Source organism: Cyrtonyx montezumae, unplaced genomic scaffold (genome assembly GCF_038088225.1).
Source record: "Cyrtonyx montezumae isolate F1298 unplaced genomic scaffold, pur_monq_1.0 scaffold_25, whole genome shotgun sequence".
NCBI classification, from domain to species: Eukaryota; Metazoa; Chordata; class Aves; order Galliformes; family Odontophoridae; genus Cyrtonyx; species Cyrtonyx montezumae.
The window spans coordinates 13650755-13668976 of record NW_027071992.1 but is presented as its reverse complement, the minus strand read 5'-3'; the positions used below and the strand labels follow the sequence as shown (position 1 = coordinate 13668976).

Genomic DNA, 18222 nt, shown 5'->3' with positions numbered 1-18222 from the left:
AATGTAACAGCAAAGAACATCAAGTTCAACTACCTGATTACATCAGGGCTATCCAAAAGTCAAAGCACCTTACTGAGGGCATTATCTAAATGCCTCCTGAACAATGACAACCACAAGGCATCAACCACCTCCATGTTAAAGTTCATGCTGTTGCTGACAATACTCCAATCCTCTCAATCCTCCAGTCAGCAGCACCTTCCAGATAAGTGTTGTAGGCAAACCTGGTGAGAAGTAGCTCTCTTCTCAGCCTCCTGGTTGAGATTCCCACTACAAACCTCTCAGTTCTTTCCCCACTGTGTGCAGGGAGCACAGCTAGTAATCCCAGAAGCAGGGTGGTCAGCAGAACAAGGGAGGTGATCCTGCCCCTTTGCTCCACACTGGTGAAACCTCACCTGGAGTACTGAGTCCAAAGGTGGAGTGCTCAGTACAGGAGAGACAATGACCTGCTGGAGTGTGTCCAGAGGAGGACCACAGAAATGATTCATTGAATGGAACACCTCCCCAGAGAGGACAGGCTGAGAGAGTTGAGGCTGTTCAGACTGAAGAGGAGGCTCTAAGGTGACCTGGTAGTGGCCTTTCAGTTATCTGAAGGGGGGCTACAAGAAAGAAGGGACTGACTTTTCATCAGGGTCTGTTGTGATAGGACAAGAGGAAATGGTTTAAAACTAAGAGTGGAAATTTAGAATGGATAAAAGGAAAAGAGTTTTTACAATAATGGTAGTGAGGTGCTGGAATAGGTTGCCCAGGGATGTGATGATTGCCCTGTCCTTGGTATATTCATGGTCAGGATGGGCCAGGCTCTGAAGTATCTGATCCAGCTGTAGATGTCCCTGTTCATTGCAGGGGAGATGGACTACATGAGCTTTAAAGGTCTCTTCCAATACAAATGCTTCTATGATTCTATGATTCTATATTCCTATGTAAGACTAATCCTCAGTCTTTTAGGAGAAAAATCACACTTTTTTACAGAGTATTAACCTACACTGAAAAATTAATTTGTAGTAGCCAACTTGACACTGAGTACTAGTTCAAATTGAAAAAAGTCTTCTTCCTTGTGCTTTAATGGACCTGAGCCAAGAATTAATACTTTGTCTATTAGAGCAGACTCACTGATTCCCATGGCAACTGTTTCCCAACTTGCACACTGAAATAGAGCGGTCTTCAAGCTGTAAATATCACTTAGTGACTTACTTTAGGAATTTGATGGTGGCTGTACATACTGAATCATGTTGAACTTAAAATACAGCAAAATATATGAAGAAAACTTCTACTGTAGCAAGATTCTTCCTCTCATTCTCTAACTTACAGCAAAGGAAGACTAGGTATTACTAAAACAAAAAAAAATTAATAATATTCATGGCCCTGAGAGATTTGAATGTCTATGATTCTTACGTGTGCTGATGATCCTGAGGCTGGGCAAAAGAAGGTATGTTAAAGTGGACATATCATGAGGTCATTATAGCTTGCAGAGTAGTTTCAGAGAATATACTGGTTAAATTTATACCACATCACTGCTCATATAAAGAACACGTTAAACTTCAATAAATCATTGAAAAGGAACACATATCACTGTGGACAGAGGCAAGATCCATCACATTCCCTCAGAGTCCTTGACAAAAGGCTTCTTTCTTTCTCGTAACTGCAAGAAGTTGCAGGATGAATCAAACCTGAACTGTTATGACAAGAGTGGAGTTCACTCCCAGAAAACACAAATACAATGGAGCTTTCCAAAATTACCGAGTCAGCTATAAACTCCTCCATGGAAATTAATTCATGTATACCACAAAAATCTAAATCTAGTGACATAATAATACAGGATTTACTTCAAACTTCACGTGAACATTTCCTACACAGTTTTAGGGAAATGCCACAACCAGATCACTCACTCTAGGAATCGTGTGATGTATTCCTTGCTGCACTGTGACCAGGTGAGTGGTGTGGGATCATACTGCAACTGCCGGGACATGATGTACGGGCGCTTTCCAACAGGCTCACAGTCATTCTCTTTTCCGTCATGCTGGATACCAAAACTGAAGACACAAAACAACATCTGGTAACTCCAGCTGATTGGCTGTACCACAACACTCATCTGTGGGTTCCATGCTGTTTTTAAAAAGACAATAGGGTTGGTTGCTTCCTCACTTGTACTTCTTTAACTACAATCAGACTATGTTACGCTGCTCTACACTCCTTTTTTTTTGATAGAGACACTGGGTTTCCACATTATTGAATGTTCAGTGAATTAGCTTTCAGCCTTCACTCCTTTCTATTTAACTTTCTCCAGCTGTGCCTTACAGACATACAGGTCTCCCATACCAGGTCTTCCCAGGTCTCTCTACAGCTTCTCTGCCTTATTATTTTTTTTTATTTGAGAGCTAGTAAAAGTCATGAACAATAGAAAAGCAAAAAAAAACAACCTTTGAGTAGGATTCAGCCCAGTAAATATAGATACCACCACATCATCTCATTGTGAAGGAGGTTTTGTCTGAAGTAATGATATACAAAGATAGTAGTATATGAATATTTTGACACCTGAATTGTTAACATCTGAAGTTTTATAAACCCTTACATCACAGCCTTGAAAACTAACTAACTCAGGTCATGATTCAGCCGTGGATCAGACAAAGACCTTCTGGTGAGTTCAAACCACTAACATTTTATCTCTGGAAAATGTAATTGTACCATGACTCAAATGTTCCAAAGGCAGAGCATAATTTCAGTCAAAACTCCAGTGGCAGGCCTGAGTTATAAAAGAAAGTGTCTCCCTAGTGACAAGTCCTTTTCTACAAAAAGGAGTTGGCTGCCACAGGAGGCTAAGAACATTTAGAGGGGTAGCAGGGAGTTTTGGAAATCGTTAAAAATGTGAGTTTTTTATCTTTTTTTTCATCTGATCTTACAGAGTTCTACTGTCCATATAAGAAATTTTTAACATTTTTTCTCAAATGAGAGTCTTGAGTGAATAGTTTCAAATGATGTGATAGTTTCAAATTAATTATGAACTCCGCCACACCCTTTCGTAGTCAAAAAGTAACCTTAGTGAGACAGGAGACCTGATATTTCTGTTAAGTTTGACTATTTTTATCAAAAATTCTTCTAGCTGATCTGCAATACTGGAATACACAATACAACAGGTTTTTTTTTTGTTCTTTTTTTTAATGTAAGTGATTGATTTGAAGATCATTTGAAGTAACTGCACAGTAATTCAGTACATGCTCAAAAAATGAATAAAAGAGAAAAGTTAAAGCATTAAGTGATGATTCTTTACAACTGAATTGTTTCATCCTTATGTAATACTGCCATAAAATATTAAAAGGGATACACTGAAGAGCTTTAATTATAAAAAAGTCAGTCTTAAGAATTTGTTTCTTATTATTTTGCTCATTAAAAATAAATATGGTTTTGATTTAATAATAAAGAGACATCAACTCACTCCTTGCTTTGTTTCTGTCTGAAAATTTAAGTATTAATATGCAAATAATAATTCAATTTCAGCAGGGACCCCTTCACTTTCCATTATACCTGTGTCCAAGCTCATGAGCAATAGTGAACGCCAATGGAAGACCAGAATCTTCATTGATGTTGCAGCTTCTGTGTGGCTGACACATGCCTGACAGGTGAGATAAACCTAAGGTTTCACATGGACGATTCATGCCAGCACAAATGTCCTTTCTAAAATCACAGAAAATGACTTGTCATTAAAAGAAATTAAAAACAACTGTAGTGTCCCTTACATTGGTTGGTATGCTTCTAACTCATAACTAATCAGAGCTGATGCATCTGTGTTTTAAGCAAGAAGTTGTGATAATATTTTACAAACATGCACTCCTTTTGCTACTATTGTATGTTATCACTACAATTAGTCGTCAGTATTGACACTGCTGTAATGCTTAAATACATGCTTATTTTCAACTCACATACGAAAGTTATAAAATCTCCATCTCTGACTGCATTTTGATCATAGTACATTTGAAGTTTTCTAGTAAATGCCTGATGGCAAATTACATGCTGGATTTCCTTTTCTCTAATTTTTCACAAGTATTTATTAGCCAGGACAATAATTTGACAATAATTTACTCACTAGTGATCCTCTCTAAACCTCTTCAGTCTGTCTTAGCTTTCTGACCAGTATTTCCCAAGGCCTCCTGTTCTCTTACATCTTGAAGAAAACTCTCCATTTAATTCCACCACGTAGAACACAAGACACACAGCTACAGGCAGCCAGTGCACTGTTACAGAACAGAATGCATACTAAAATGGAGCCACAGTCCCTGTAAGTTCTTTAAGCTAACAACCTCACTCCCTTCACATGGGCTTTTTTCCCTAGCAAGTAGGCACATGCAGCCACGTTAGCATGAGCATTAAGGAACTCTGCACAGTCAGAAACTGGGCCCTTCCATCAAAATGTCTGTCTGGATGCTGTGCAGTCTGCCAGAATAAATAAAAGGAAGAAATGTATGTTTTGCCTCTGAGCTGGTCAAATCATAATACAAGCTTCTAAGTCCATAACATATAAAGGCAGGAATGACTCAGATGTCCTGTGAGGGTAAGGTTGGTTTTCCTCCTCCCAGTTCAGACAGAGAAGACTGATGGGTTACAACGTCATCTCAGGCTTTCACTGGGGAACATCCTACTGCAATAGTGTGTCTTAGGCTAAGTGGCAGATTTATTAAGAAGAATGTGATTTAATCCCTTATATCAGCTCTGTCAGGTACAGCACGTTTGCAGACACTAAAGTGTTGCCAGAGTGGCTACCCAGCACTGTCTACTCAACAACACCTCCACTTCATTCAAATAGACTGTCTAATACCTATTTATCTGGAGAGCTGAACCACTCAACACTTTGAGATTTCTTTATCTCATTCTCATTTTATCATAAGTTGATTTTCTTCCCATAACACCGGAGGGTTTTGGTGTTGTTGTTTTTTTGTTTGTTTGTTTGTTTGTTTGTCTAACAAACCTACTTTGGACTTTTTTTTCTGGATCTGAATCCAAATCTTTCCTCTCAACTGTGTGCATTCTGACAGGCCAGCAGAATTTCTGCTTTGTACACTGCCAAAAACTCCCTGCATAACCTCAAACTTTTAAGTTTTCTGCATTGCTCACACACACACACACATATATATTGTTTCTCCTTGAATAATGAGATAAAATTTAAAAATTACACACTTTAAACTGCAGTCTTCACCACATATTCTTCCATTCTGAACTGCAACTGTGTATTATCTGAGGATTATTTGCCATCATACAGTTGCTCATCTACTCAGTAGGTTATTTTGGTACATCCCTTCTAAGGAGAATAAAGAAGTGATTGAGCACTAAATGAAACAGGATCAAGTGGGGAAAATGACCTGAGCTCTGTAAATTGCTAATCTCTCGAGGCATACAGTTCTCAATTTCCTGACTAAGATACATCTCTAATAAAACACCCACGTACGTACATAGACTATTATGTGTACTTTGAAAACAAATGAAAAATACATCTTTAAAAGGTACAACAGTTCTAGTCTTAACCACATTTTTATAATATAACTCAAATTCTCTGTGTGAGTGTCAGGAATGCTCACACTGTTATTTTTGCATTCATTGTGGCATTTTAGAAAAGGCATGTTCTCATGAGCTCTATGCAGGATGAGCTAAATGATGACATGAGCATTAAAAAAATCATCTCCAAAAGAAATATAACTAAACATTATTTGGTCACATCTGCTGAACTGTTGTCATACCTTGTCAGAAGAACAGCCACATCATGGTGTGTAGGGTTGACATCACTCTTAGGATTGACACTCTTTTGCCATTTGCAGAAGCTGGCTAGTGTCTTATCAGCATGATGAACTATCTTCAAGCCTTGCTATGGGGAAATGAAGGAAAATATTGGAAAGATAATACTGCGTTGCAATTTTATGTCAGTGACGTAGTTGTGAAGCTGAGTAGTCTCTGAAATGTCCTTGCTTATGCTTTTGTCTAAAGATAGAGCCACTGTCAGAAGCAATGACATGAATTTATATATCATCTTGAATATCAAGCTAAAGTCTTGACATTTTTGTAACTGACATAGGTAATGAAAAAAATAATGAAAAAATAAGCAGAAGAAATGTACCTTTTTTTTTGTACGCAAGCTACACAAAATCCAACAACTGCAGTTTTCAAACAAACATTTTACACTATCCTGAGAGCAAGTTTTTCTTTTTACTAAAGAAGGTAATGATTAACTACTGTTTGACTTTTATTTTTGTGATTCAATGTTATGTGAACAAATTCAAGCTCAATAAATGGTTACACTCTTAAGGTTATATCTCTTTCAGATGAAATTTTAATTTTTTTAAATATCAGAAAGGCAACACAGTTATAGATATTCCTTCTCCTTCTTGTGATTATATAATGCACATTCAAGCTACTGAAACTTCTGAAACAGAAAGTGTGAAAAATAAATTAATTCAAAAGCCCATTCTCTCCTTTCTGCCACTGGGAATCCACTGTATCTTTCATCAGTTTATTTATGTAAACTTTTTAACAATACCTAAATATCATTGTTAACAGATACTAATTTTGGAGTAAAAGGGTGAATATTTAAAAACAAATCTTAAATCAAATTGTTAAAGTTATCCACCATGTTTGCTTCCAGCGCTGTCATGCTCAACTGAACAGGAATCCATGCTCTATTTACAAAACAGACACAGAAATTTATCATGTACATTTAATTGCATGTCACCACGGACTACAGTTTTAAACTGCTCTGTTTAAAACATGAATTAAACTTTTTGGCTGCATATTCTTACCCCGAGTGCTATTAGGACAGACTCTATCCTTAGTCCTTATTTCACAAGGCATAGCCTTACTCCATAAGTCCACCAGTTTCAATAGCACTGAGATAATTTAGCTGTTCATAAACCATGAGCCATTGTGAAAATCCCCTTAATGTGTTCCTGCAGCCAGAGAAGGCTATGTCATTCATGGTTTTCAAAAAATAATCATAAAGGTACCACATTCGGTATGTATTTAAGCACACAGAAAAAAGGTTATTTATGACAGACATTAGAATGTGATTAGAATATGAACATGAAGCTAGTTCATGCCAACTAGTATCTACTTAATCTTCATTTTTTGAGTTTTGAAAGGGATATAGTAAGAAAAATGCATATTGCAGCTTCCATAAGAATAGATCTACTTCTTCAAGAGACTTGCAAATACTCTATCATTACATTTTATTAGACACTTCCAGTAATGCCAGGTAATTAGATACTAAATGATGACACATCCTGTGTTCTCCATTCCTAATTTACCTACTTTAATTATGTTTTCCTTGAGTATTTTATGCATAAATACCTGAGGTCATTAGCTAAATACTCTCTTATTGAGGGCAGCATTATTCTACAACCAGTCACACCACAGTCACCAGATTAACAGAAGAGTAAAATGAGCAAATGATCTTAAACAAACAAAAGCTTTTCTCTGTAATTATGGCTCAACTCACAAGTTTCATAAACAATATTTTGAAGAAAACAAAAACCTTACCTCCTCCTCCTCAAAAAGGATGAGCCGGACCAGCACAATGTGAATTGCATTGCCAATGCTTGGATCGTGAAACAACCCTGTGACCTGCACCAGAGCCAGGAGGTATGAGATTAACTGATTCCTCTACAGCAGAACAGAATTTCAGAGAGAAAATATGACACTGACTTCAAGCACACCGTCCACCACAGTGTGTGGGGTGCTGTTCTGTTTCACTTTTTAGATTTGTAACATGCCTCACTGAAATTTTACTGAAATGCAACTGATGTTAGAACTACTACAAAGGGCAGCTCTGCCAAATGAGTGGAGCTACAGGATTTAGCAAAATTAATAAGATAAAGAACAATGTCCATTTGTCTTCTAGTTGAATACACCAACTCTGGGCCGGCACCCTTTACTGTCTGCTCAATCACTTCAAAGGTGATGAAAAACACTGGCAAGAGAAAACACAACATGCACAGTCATAATAATGATGGAGAGGTCCTCTCCTTGTTCAAAAGAACAGCTTATCAAAACCTCATGTTTTGATTTGATAGGATCACTCTCTGCCACAAAAAAGCAAAAATAGGTCAGTACTGGGCAGATTAGTTACATTATAGATACTTACATTTTCTCAGCACAGAATGGCATGCTAAGAACAAAAGTGTGAAATAATCTACATTAAAATAAAAGCAAAATATTCATAACTGAACTCTTGAATTTTGGCCAAAATAAAATGTGCTAAACTTTAACACAGTGTTGAATTACGCAGAAAGAAAGGTAATGAGAATCTGTCTGTCAGTAAGTCGTTCCAAAAGTAATGCCTCCTACTTGTTTCCATGGATATTGCAACAGATAAAAGGAACACAATAACACTATTTGATACAGGAAATTCTCAGCTACAGAACACTATTTTTAGACATGGTCATCAAAACTAGCCATGTTCTTTGATTTGAGGTGATCCAGAAAGAACCTGCCATGCCCATAACAATCTGCATGGCTTTCCAGAGCACGCTTTATCTTTCACATCACTGTCACCACTACTGAAACACGCCACCCATCACCTCACTGTGTTCCACAGTTTTGTTTCCATAAACATTCAGAAAACATCAAAGAAGTTAAATGAGTGTCATTTTTTTCCACAAGGAGGAAGTTGGTTAAAACTTCGTTTCATATATGCTTCCATGTCAGATGCCATTTTGTTAGACTGCATCTCTGCTGCCATCTGTCACACAGCAACAAAATGGGATGGGATATTGGTGGTAAGGTTCAGCCTCTACTGTCTTAACATCAGCATCTGCTTCTGATGCTGAGGGCCAAAATAATAAAATAGGAAGCATTACTTTTGGAGCAGCACTAGAATAAGTGAGCTATGCCATATTTCACAAGAAATATGAATAGATAAAATAGACTGCACTTAGGTCAAAATTGTTTTGTAGAAGACGATTAAAGTAGAAATTACTGAGAAAAAGTGGAAAATGTGCTTTTTGAATATAAGGGCCTGATTAGTATATGAGTCTTTTACAAGATATTTGACTGCAAATAGAACAATTTTGGCTAACTAACATTTCAGGTACAGACTGCACAGAAAATGTTAACACTTGTTTGTTCCTGAATCTAATCGTGACAGGGTTTTACACCACAGATGTTTTCCCGTGTACACAAAACCGCACGTGCTCAGACCAGCTTTGTGTCTGATTACTTGGGCTCATTACCTCATTAGTTAGCTGCACCACCCAGGGCACAGGATCACACAATATAAACATAAAAGACAGATCAATTGCCATGTCTATAATTACACTGTGACTGATTTTACATATTCATAAAATAATCTGCAGGCAGTTATATGAAATGATGCTCCTGTAGCTAGGTCAGTTATATTTGGAAACTTTGAAAACAGTAAAATAAATTAAAAGTTATTATTATTGTTATTTTTTAACCAGGACTTAATTTTAGACGCAGGGTACTTATCTGGCAAAACAATTGCACTCATTTTAGCTGGGATAGAGTTAATTTTACTCATAATTGCACATGTGAGTGCTGGTTTGGGCTTGAGACCAGCACAGTGATGAAAACACACTGATGATTTAGCTGTTGCTGAAGTAGGCTATGGATGTGAAGAGTCTGGGTTGGTGGACATCTGGGAAAGCTGACCCCAAATGACCAGAGAGGGTCAGTAATAAAAGCTGAGAAAGGGAGAAGGGGGGATGTATGTGCATTTGGAGTTATGAAGTTTGCCTTCCTGAGTAATCATAACACATGATAAAGTTGCTCTTCATGGAAATGGCTAAATATCTGCCTGCCAGTATGAAGCAACAATGTGTTTGTCTCGATCCAAGAGTTATCTTTATTTTACCCTTCTAATTCTCTCCCTGATCCCTCTCAAGGTGGTGAGCAAGTGGCAGTTTGAGGCTCAGGTGCCTATAGGAACAAATTCACCACAGAAGTGATGGAAAGGAAAAAAATCATCTGAAGAAATCCCAGTGTCATATATGTACATAGCTGAATCATTTCTGTTAGGAATAAAATCTACGCCCTACCTGTGCAGGCTGAACTTCAGTACAAGCATCCCTCTTTAAACTATGCTATCTTCATAATGTTAGAAAAACCTCAAAGTTACTACAACTTCTAGTGCTCTTCTCACTCAAAGACATGGGAATGAATCTGTATCCACAGAATTTCTCTCTTCTGATGCAGCCACCAACCCAATTTCAGCAATAAACAGGTCTCCAGGGGAGACATGGAATTTCGTTTTATTGAATGAAAATTAATGCTAGAATTTGAAACTGTGTGGTACAGTTCTCAAAACTGAGAATTACAGAATCTTCCCTCACTTAAAATCCAGAGACAAATGCCATATATTCAAAATAAAAAGAAACAAGTGCTTCACAAAAAAGTTTTAACACATATATCTGAACAGTATTCTATTTCATTCAGCAAAAAATGTTACAGGCTTGTTTCTGTGTGATTAGTTAGTAATGTAACAAGTTTATAATTTGCTGTATTCATCTAAAAATTGTTTTAAAGAGGAAATATTTTACCTACCATATTCATTATGGTGAGGATGTATGATTCCACGTGGTCACTTCCATGATATTCAACCATCTTACTGTCTGCAACCACAAGCGTCTCCACCCATCGCTCCTTGCTGACAGATCGACGAGAAACCCTTCTGACAGCTACATGATTTTGTTCCCATTTCTCCCTACGATGATCTTCTTGTTTGAAGAAGCTAAGGGTATCTGGAAAGGTAAGAAGTAACGCTGACTTCAAAATATTTTCACAATTTATTTAGTTCTGAAGTGTATGGTTGTAATACTTGCAGATACTAAAGCAGCATTGCAGAGTCACAGGATGTCATAGATTGCAATGGACCTCTGACTCAGAAACTTCAAAGTGACATCAGTTTGCTGAGGGCTAACTCCAGTGAGGTTCTGAAAATTACCACACAGTAGATTAAACAGTGCTCTACCTTACAAATCCAGCTGCTCTTATTCAAAGCAGCATGCATTAATGCAAGGCAGCCAAGCTTGAAAAACTGAACTGGCTGTGCCCTTTTCAGGGAATCCCTCCTCTGTCTAAAGCTTTAGCTCTAGACTTTCTAGTAACATCAGTTAATACTTCAAGATAAGGGATATGCTTTCTCCCCATGCAGCTCCTATGCTTGACAGGATGGCAAATTGTTTCTCGTGCGTGGAAAATATCACCCCAGAAATCTGGAGGGGTGAGAGTGCTTAACTAGTAGATGTCACTTAAAAGCTGGTGAGGCAGATGGCAGGCGAAATTCTTTGTGCTTCCACTGATCCTCTGTGCATCCAGATCATTTCAGGAAGAACTTTTTGCTATGCAGAGCTGCCAGCAAACTTGCCCTGTGTTCAGTAAGGTGAATATCTTGGACAAAACAGAACAGAACAGAGTAGGAGCAGAACAGAATAGGAATGGAAGGGGAGGGGAGGGAATAATACAGCTTGTTAAATGTTAAAAAATAATACTGAGGACATTAGGACATTGCACTGCATGGCAGGGGTTAGCTATCCGGCATCAACTCCACCTCACAGTGCTACCAAGCATTACGAGACAGCTGCCTAGACCATACTTCTATTCAGGCATGGATGGCTCACCAACCAGGTCTCAAGTTTGTGTATTCATTTCAGCAACCAATTATAGAATCACAGAATCTTTTGATTTGGAATGGATTTTTAAAGGTTATGTCACCTAACTGCCGTGCAATGGACAGGGACACCCACAGACAGATCAGGTTGTTCAGAACCTGGTTCAGTCTGACTTGAATGTCTCCAGGAATGGGGCTTCCACTACATTTCTCAGCAACCTTTTCCACTGCTTCGTTACTCTTACTATAATTGGCTTTTTTCTTTTATCCAACCTATATCTCCTCTTGTTGAGTTTGAAACCATTTCCCCTTGTCCCATCACAACAGACCCTGCTGAAGATTCTGTCTCTCTTACAGCTTTTGTTTAGATACAGACAGGCCGCTCTCAGGTGTCCCGGAGCCTTCTCTCCTCCATGCTGCACAGCCCCAGCTCTCTCAGCCTGTCCTCGTAGGGAGCTGTTCCATCCCTCGCATCATTTCTGTGGCCCTCCTCTGGACGCGCTCCCACAGGCCCACGTCTCTCCTGTGCTGAGCACTCCAGCTCTGGACGCGGTGCTCCAGGTGAGGTCTCACAGCGCGGAGCAGAGGGGCAGGATCCCCTCCCTCTCCCTGCTGGCCGCGCTGCTTTGGATGCAGCCCAGGATCCGGCTGGCTGGCTGGGCCGCGAGGGCACACTGCTGGCTCACGCCCAGCTGCCATCCACCAGTACAGTACCCCCAGGTCCTTTCCAGCAGGGCCGTGCTCTGTCCCTACATCCCCGGCTCCTACTGGCACTGGGGGTTGCAATACCTTGCACTCAGACCTGTTGACCCTCAGGAAGTTCACCTGGGCGCACTGCTCAGCCTGCCTAGGTCTCTCTGAATGGTATGCCATCCCTTGGGAATGTCAACTGCACCACACAGCTTGGTGTAATCCTCAAACTGCTGTGGGTGCACTTGATCCCACCGTTCATGTCATTGATGAAGATGTTGAACAGCATCAGTCCCAGTATGGACTGTTGAGAGACACCACTCATCAGTGATCTCTGTTCAGACACTGAGCTACTGATCACCATTCTCTTGCACTCTTGCTACAATCTTGCTACTTCCTTTTTGATGTTTATAAACATTTATCAGATTCCCTCTCAGTCTTCATTTCCCCAGCCTGAAACAGGCCCAGGTTATTCTGACTTTCCTCTTTATGAGAAGTCCATAACCTCCCTGGGCAGTCTGTTTCAGTGTTCCATCACCCTCACTGTGAAACAGTTCTTCTGCATATTGGCGCAGAACTGCCTATGCTCCAATTTATGGCCATTTCCCCTTGTCCTGTCCCCACAGACCATGAGCATTAGTAAGATTGCCTCTAAGTCCTCTTTTCTCAAGGCTGAACAGACCCAGGTCACCCAGCCTTACCACACAGGGGAAATGCTTCAGGTACTTTATCATCTCTGTGGACTTCCACTGGACTCTTTCTGGGAGATCCCTGCCTTTTTCGTACCAGGGAGACGTGGTTACAGAACTGGATGCTGTGTTCCAGATGAGGTCTTACCAGGGCAGAGGGGAAGATCACCTTCCTTGATCGGCTGGCCACACTCCCTTTAAATGCACCCCAGGATGTCATTGGCTTTCTTGGCCACAAGGGCACACTGCTGGCTCATGGTCAACCTGTCATCCACCAGGACACCAAGGTCCTCTGCAGAGCTACTCTCCAGCAGGTCAACCCCCAACTTGTACTGATGCATGCCATTATTTCTTCCCAGATGCAAGACTCTACACTTTTGTTACACTTTGGTTTCTTACTGCCCAGCTTTCTCTGAATGGCAGCACAACCTTCTGGCATGTCACTCTTCCCAGTCTGTGTTGTCAGCAAACTTGCTGAGGGTGGACACTATCTCCCCGTCAATGAAAATGTTGAACAGGACCAGACCCAGCACTGACCCCTTGGTAACATCACTTGTCACAGGTCTTCAACTGGAGTCTGTGCTGCTGATGACCACCCTCTGAGCTCTGCCAGCCAGCCAGCTCTCAACCACCTCACTGTCTACTCATCTATCCCACAGTTTCTCAGTTTTGTTATCAGGATGTCATGGACAGTATCAAAAGCCTTACTGAAGTCAAGGTAGACAACATCCACTGCTCTGTTCAAATCTACCCAGCCAGTGATGTCATCATAGAAGGCTATAACTTTGGCCAAGCATGATTTCCCCTTGGTGAAATGCATGCTGACTACTCCTAGTAAAATTCTTCCAATTGCTTGGAGAAGGCACCCAGAACAGGCTGTTCCATCACCTCTCCAGGGACAGAGGTGAAACAGACTGACTGGCCTGTACTTCTTCAGGTCCTCCTTCTTGACCTTCCTGAAGACCAGAGTGACATAATGTATCTTTCAGTTTAAAAACTGATTGATAACTTGGGTTATAGTACAAAAGAATATGCACAAGATTTTAGAAATGGACTCTAGACATCTGTCTGAAAGTTGCATAGAGAAGAAAATGCTAGTACTTAAGATTTAATATTTATAAAATTGGAACATGCCATATTAAAAATCAAACTACAGCAGATTATGAAAGAGTTGGAACAGAGCTACAATGCATAGGTGCATATGCTTCTTTAGTATTTTCTTGGACTGCTTTCTAAAGCACACAGTATGAAGCTGAAGTAATATACTACACAGGATGTAATGTATTCTATATTCTAAACATGCATTTTAAATTATGCTGAAGTACTAATTTTGTGAAGAATGAAGATCTTTACCTTCTTGGAAAGACAAAAAGAATAAAAAAACTACCAGGTATTTTAATAAACTTAAATGAGTTACCAGTCACCACATCCCACCATATTTTCCTTTGTGATTAACAACCCAAATAATTCTGTCATTGTCATCCTGTGTAGCCACACAAGTGGACTCTGTCCTATAAATACATTAGCTAGTGAAGAAGTTACTTATTAGAGAAAATTCCCTTCCTACCAAGTCAAGGAACTCAATGAAAGCCATACACACAGTACCATAATCTTGAAAAATAAGCTTAATGGAAAAACATTTTCATTTCTGCAAGGAAGAATATATATTTAATCTGTGAATAAAGTAGAAGAAAGAAATAGGGTCTTTTATTTGTGTTTAAGAGAAGGAAAACAGATCATTACTGCTATAATCCCTACCCTATCTCCACTAACCTAGACTGCAGCATCACTCCTTGAGCTGTCTTGCTCAAGTGTTATTCAGTTACTGTAATACTCATCTCTATTGGCACTATTTATGAAATATATTCATTGGTGTATCTCATATTGGTGTGGTTTTCAGAAGACTTATTTTTGTCAATAGCTACATATTCAAGGGTTTTGTGATGAGAAAAGCCTTCCCCACAGCTATCTGAACAAAAGATTTTGTTTAGACTGCAGGTTAAGTGATTTGCTTATGGCCATATGAAACATCACATCAGTGGTCAGGCTTTGTACTCCCATCTATCAGTGACTTCTGTTTATCATCAGGAGGCATTTAGATCTGGAAGTGAAAATGTTTAAAGCCATTCACACCATAAGAGTGAACAACCTACAAGAAAAGGTTTGCAGACCTGGTTAAGCAAGAGGGTATGAACTGCAGGAAAATTTTGGAAAAGGGATGAGAGGTGGGAAAATTAATGACAAGTAGCAAGTAAGTGCCACAGACAAAACTCTTTCCTGAGTGACACCCCCTTCCTGTGCAGGGATCCTACACAGACCCATGTAGTCACTGAAGAACTGCATCTTCATCTGTGCTAAGTCCTCTGGCAGCTCTGTTAGTGAGTTGAGGCACAGAGGGAGAATCTCTTGGAGAAACAGTGATGTAAAGGTGGCTATAATACATAGTTCTCATTCTGCTTCTACATCTCCAGAGAAGATAATTACCTTTTTAAGCTTTTCATTCTGAGGACATCACTTTGCTTTCATGTTACATTAGCAATGTGTTGCATGTGATTTCAGAACTGCTGACAATCACATAATAGAATAATAAAATCACCAAGGCTGGAAAAGTCAGTCTCAGAGTCAGGAAAGAGATAGCTAGTAAGAAATACAGTTAACAAACTGCGTGAAATTTGAGCAGCAACATTCACAAGTTTCTGTCCGTTGTGGGAAATAATTTTGCATAAGCGGTTTTTAATCACCTCAGGCATGTCCAACCCACAGCCTGTGGTCTGCATGCAGCCCAACTCAGCAGCTCTACCCCAGTGTGTGTCCTGACCTGGCCTCAGAACACAGGAAGGGTGCAGTGCAGTGCAGTGCAGGCAAATAATATGGCACTGTGCTTAATTTACAAGGAAGGTGTGTCAGTTCCTGAATGGAGTGTATAGAGATGCAATCAGACCTTCAGCTCACAGAAAAGTTTGATCATGTCTCTTTACCAGACTTCCACAAGCCATATCTTACCAGAGAATAATATCCTGTGCTTCACAGTCAGTCCTTATTCATGTGACCCCATTTTAGCAGTACATATATTGGTGAACAACTTTTGTCAAGGAAGAAGCACAGGAAGAGTAGTATTTCATCTAAAATCTCTGATGAACAACTTGAGAGCTCGCAACTGCTATGGCAACTGCTATGGTAACTTCTATGGCAACTGCTGCCATAGAACCAGCCTGATGCATTAGCTTCACAAAAACAAGGTCAAACATCCCACCAGTTTTATGTTTTTGTTGCTAGCTGTTTCTAATGTTTTGATTTAAAAAAAAATGAAAAAAAGTTTTTTTTTACTTACATGCATTACATTTATTATATATTTTATATATGCCAAAAGCAATTCCTGTTTGCTCAGGGTGGCCCAGGCAGGCCAACAAGTTGGACAACCATGTTCACCTTATTTAGTCAGATGGGTCAAATACATGAGATCAGCCATATGTGATGTCCACAGGCTAAAAAATGTAGAAGACCACAATCTTCTCATTCAAAGTACTTGATCAGTTTTCACAAAAGGATTGTTTGGTTTTGATTTGGTCTGTTCTTCGCTGTGTTTCGCTTTTTTTTTTTTAATCAAAATCTGAATATTTTAATGAAAAAAAAAAAAAAGACTTCTGAAACTACCCATACAAATGCTACCTGGCTAACTGAACATCGTACATAAATCTCTCAGCTACAAAGAAAGATTTTAAGTTTACTGTAAGTTTGAATTAAACATGAAAACCAGTATTATAAAAAAATTCTCCAGGACAAGCAAAACCTGCATGGCTTCTGTTAAGGAAACAAATTTGTGTTCTTTTAGCAAATCAATTTCACTTTTCATTAAGTGATACCTACGTTGTTATTTTGTCAACTTTCTGTTAGTTTGCAGATATAGCTTCACTATCAAAAATGTATACGTTCTTCACTTTGAATAATTCATCCACTCAAAATTTGTTTGATTAGGGTGTGTGGATGTTTTTTTGTTAATTCTTGTTTTCTTTCCCCTCCAAACTCTCTTAAAGTATTGATAAGACTCTCTTCCTTTACAGGCATTATGTGAGATTTCTGCATTAAAGAGTTTCTTTCTATCTGTTTTTCCTGCAGATGGTGCACAAAGTAGAGTGCAGCACAGAGTGCAGACAGGAACCTCAGTGGGCTGACTGCATACAGCCACCTTCCAACACTTCTGGAGATATGCTGGGGGCTTAGATGCATAGATGTGTAGTAGAAAAGTTAAAATGCCTGTAAACTCCCCAGAGAGGAGAATGCAGATGACTAAAGGCAGTCAAAGTACAGTAGCACAGACTCATGTCTTTACTTCCCATCCTCATCTTCCTCTTCGTAAAAGTGCTCATTTATTTTCACCACTCCATAGCATTTGCAGTCAAAACAATACAACTCCAGACACAAGGTATGGACAATATTAATAATGTTAACAGTGTTAAATCACACATTCTTCAGAACTTTGTAAACTGAGATTTTTCTTACAGCCTTCACTTTATGTCTGTATTCTAAGATGTGGCTTTAGTTTAAGTAGTAACAGAAAGACCAGTTTTGGAATGAGTTCTTCAAGAGGTCATTAAACTATTAACAACAGTTTCCATACACGGAGAGATGAATAAACATACACAATCATCACTAATAACATTAATCTAGCATATAATAAAAGAACACATAAGTTCAACCACAGACTAAATAAAGGAAAGACTGAGGAGTTACTCAGCTAGTATGAATCCAAATTACATTAAGACAAAGGAAATCAGTATGGTTTTCTGAAAAGTTATCATTATCACATCATGTTTGTGCTAGATCTAATAAAGGACTTGGTTTTTATGTCAGCACCAGCTTTTCACACGAGCGATATCCAACCTTTCTGTGCTGCATTAAAATTCCAGCAAAGCCAAAGGACACATGCCTGGAAAGTGCAGGGCTGGTTGCAGGCAGGTAATAAGAGGCTCAGGGGATGGGAGAACCATGCTGAAAGACCTGGTGAGCTTTGCTGAATGCACAGCAATTCAGGCTTCCTAGCAGTCTGCCAGACTCCTGACCATCCTAATCCATCTGGGAGCTGGATGTGAATTGTTCAGGATTCAGACGAAGTTCCACAATCAGATGTGCATCTCCTATCTTCCAGGCTGGGAAGAAGAGATATTCCTATAAACTTCTTTCCTATGGTTACTTACAACACTGCTGAACTGGTATGCTTTGTCAACAAATGCATAGCTTGCTCTG

The 18222-nt window shown here is 39.3% G+C and overlaps 2 protein-coding genes across 2 annotated transcripts in view; both read right to left on the bottom strand.

The window, feature by feature from the left end:
• The window catches only part of NPR3 (natriuretic peptide receptor 3), a 466739-nt gene that overhangs the window by 152243 nt on the left and 296274 nt on the right, over window positions 1-18222 (bottom strand). The window lies entirely within an intron of this gene.
• Window positions 1-18222, bottom strand: part of ADAMTS12 (ADAM metallopeptidase with thrombospondin type 1 motif 12) — a 166011-nt gene that overhangs the window by 61407 nt on the left and 86382 nt on the right. Inside the window, exons 4-8 of the mRNA XM_065740124.1 lie at window positions 10534-10730; window positions 7513-7596; window positions 5724-5848; window positions 3520-3669; window positions 1887-2030 (exon numbers count right to left, since the gene is read on the bottom strand). Coding sequence (XP_065596196.1) covers window positions 1887-2030; window positions 3520-3669; window positions 5724-5848; window positions 7513-7596; window positions 10534-10730 — 700 coding nt within the window. The remainder of the gene's footprint in view (window positions 1-1886; window positions 2031-3519; window positions 3670-5723; window positions 5849-7512; window positions 7597-10533; window positions 10731-18222) is intronic.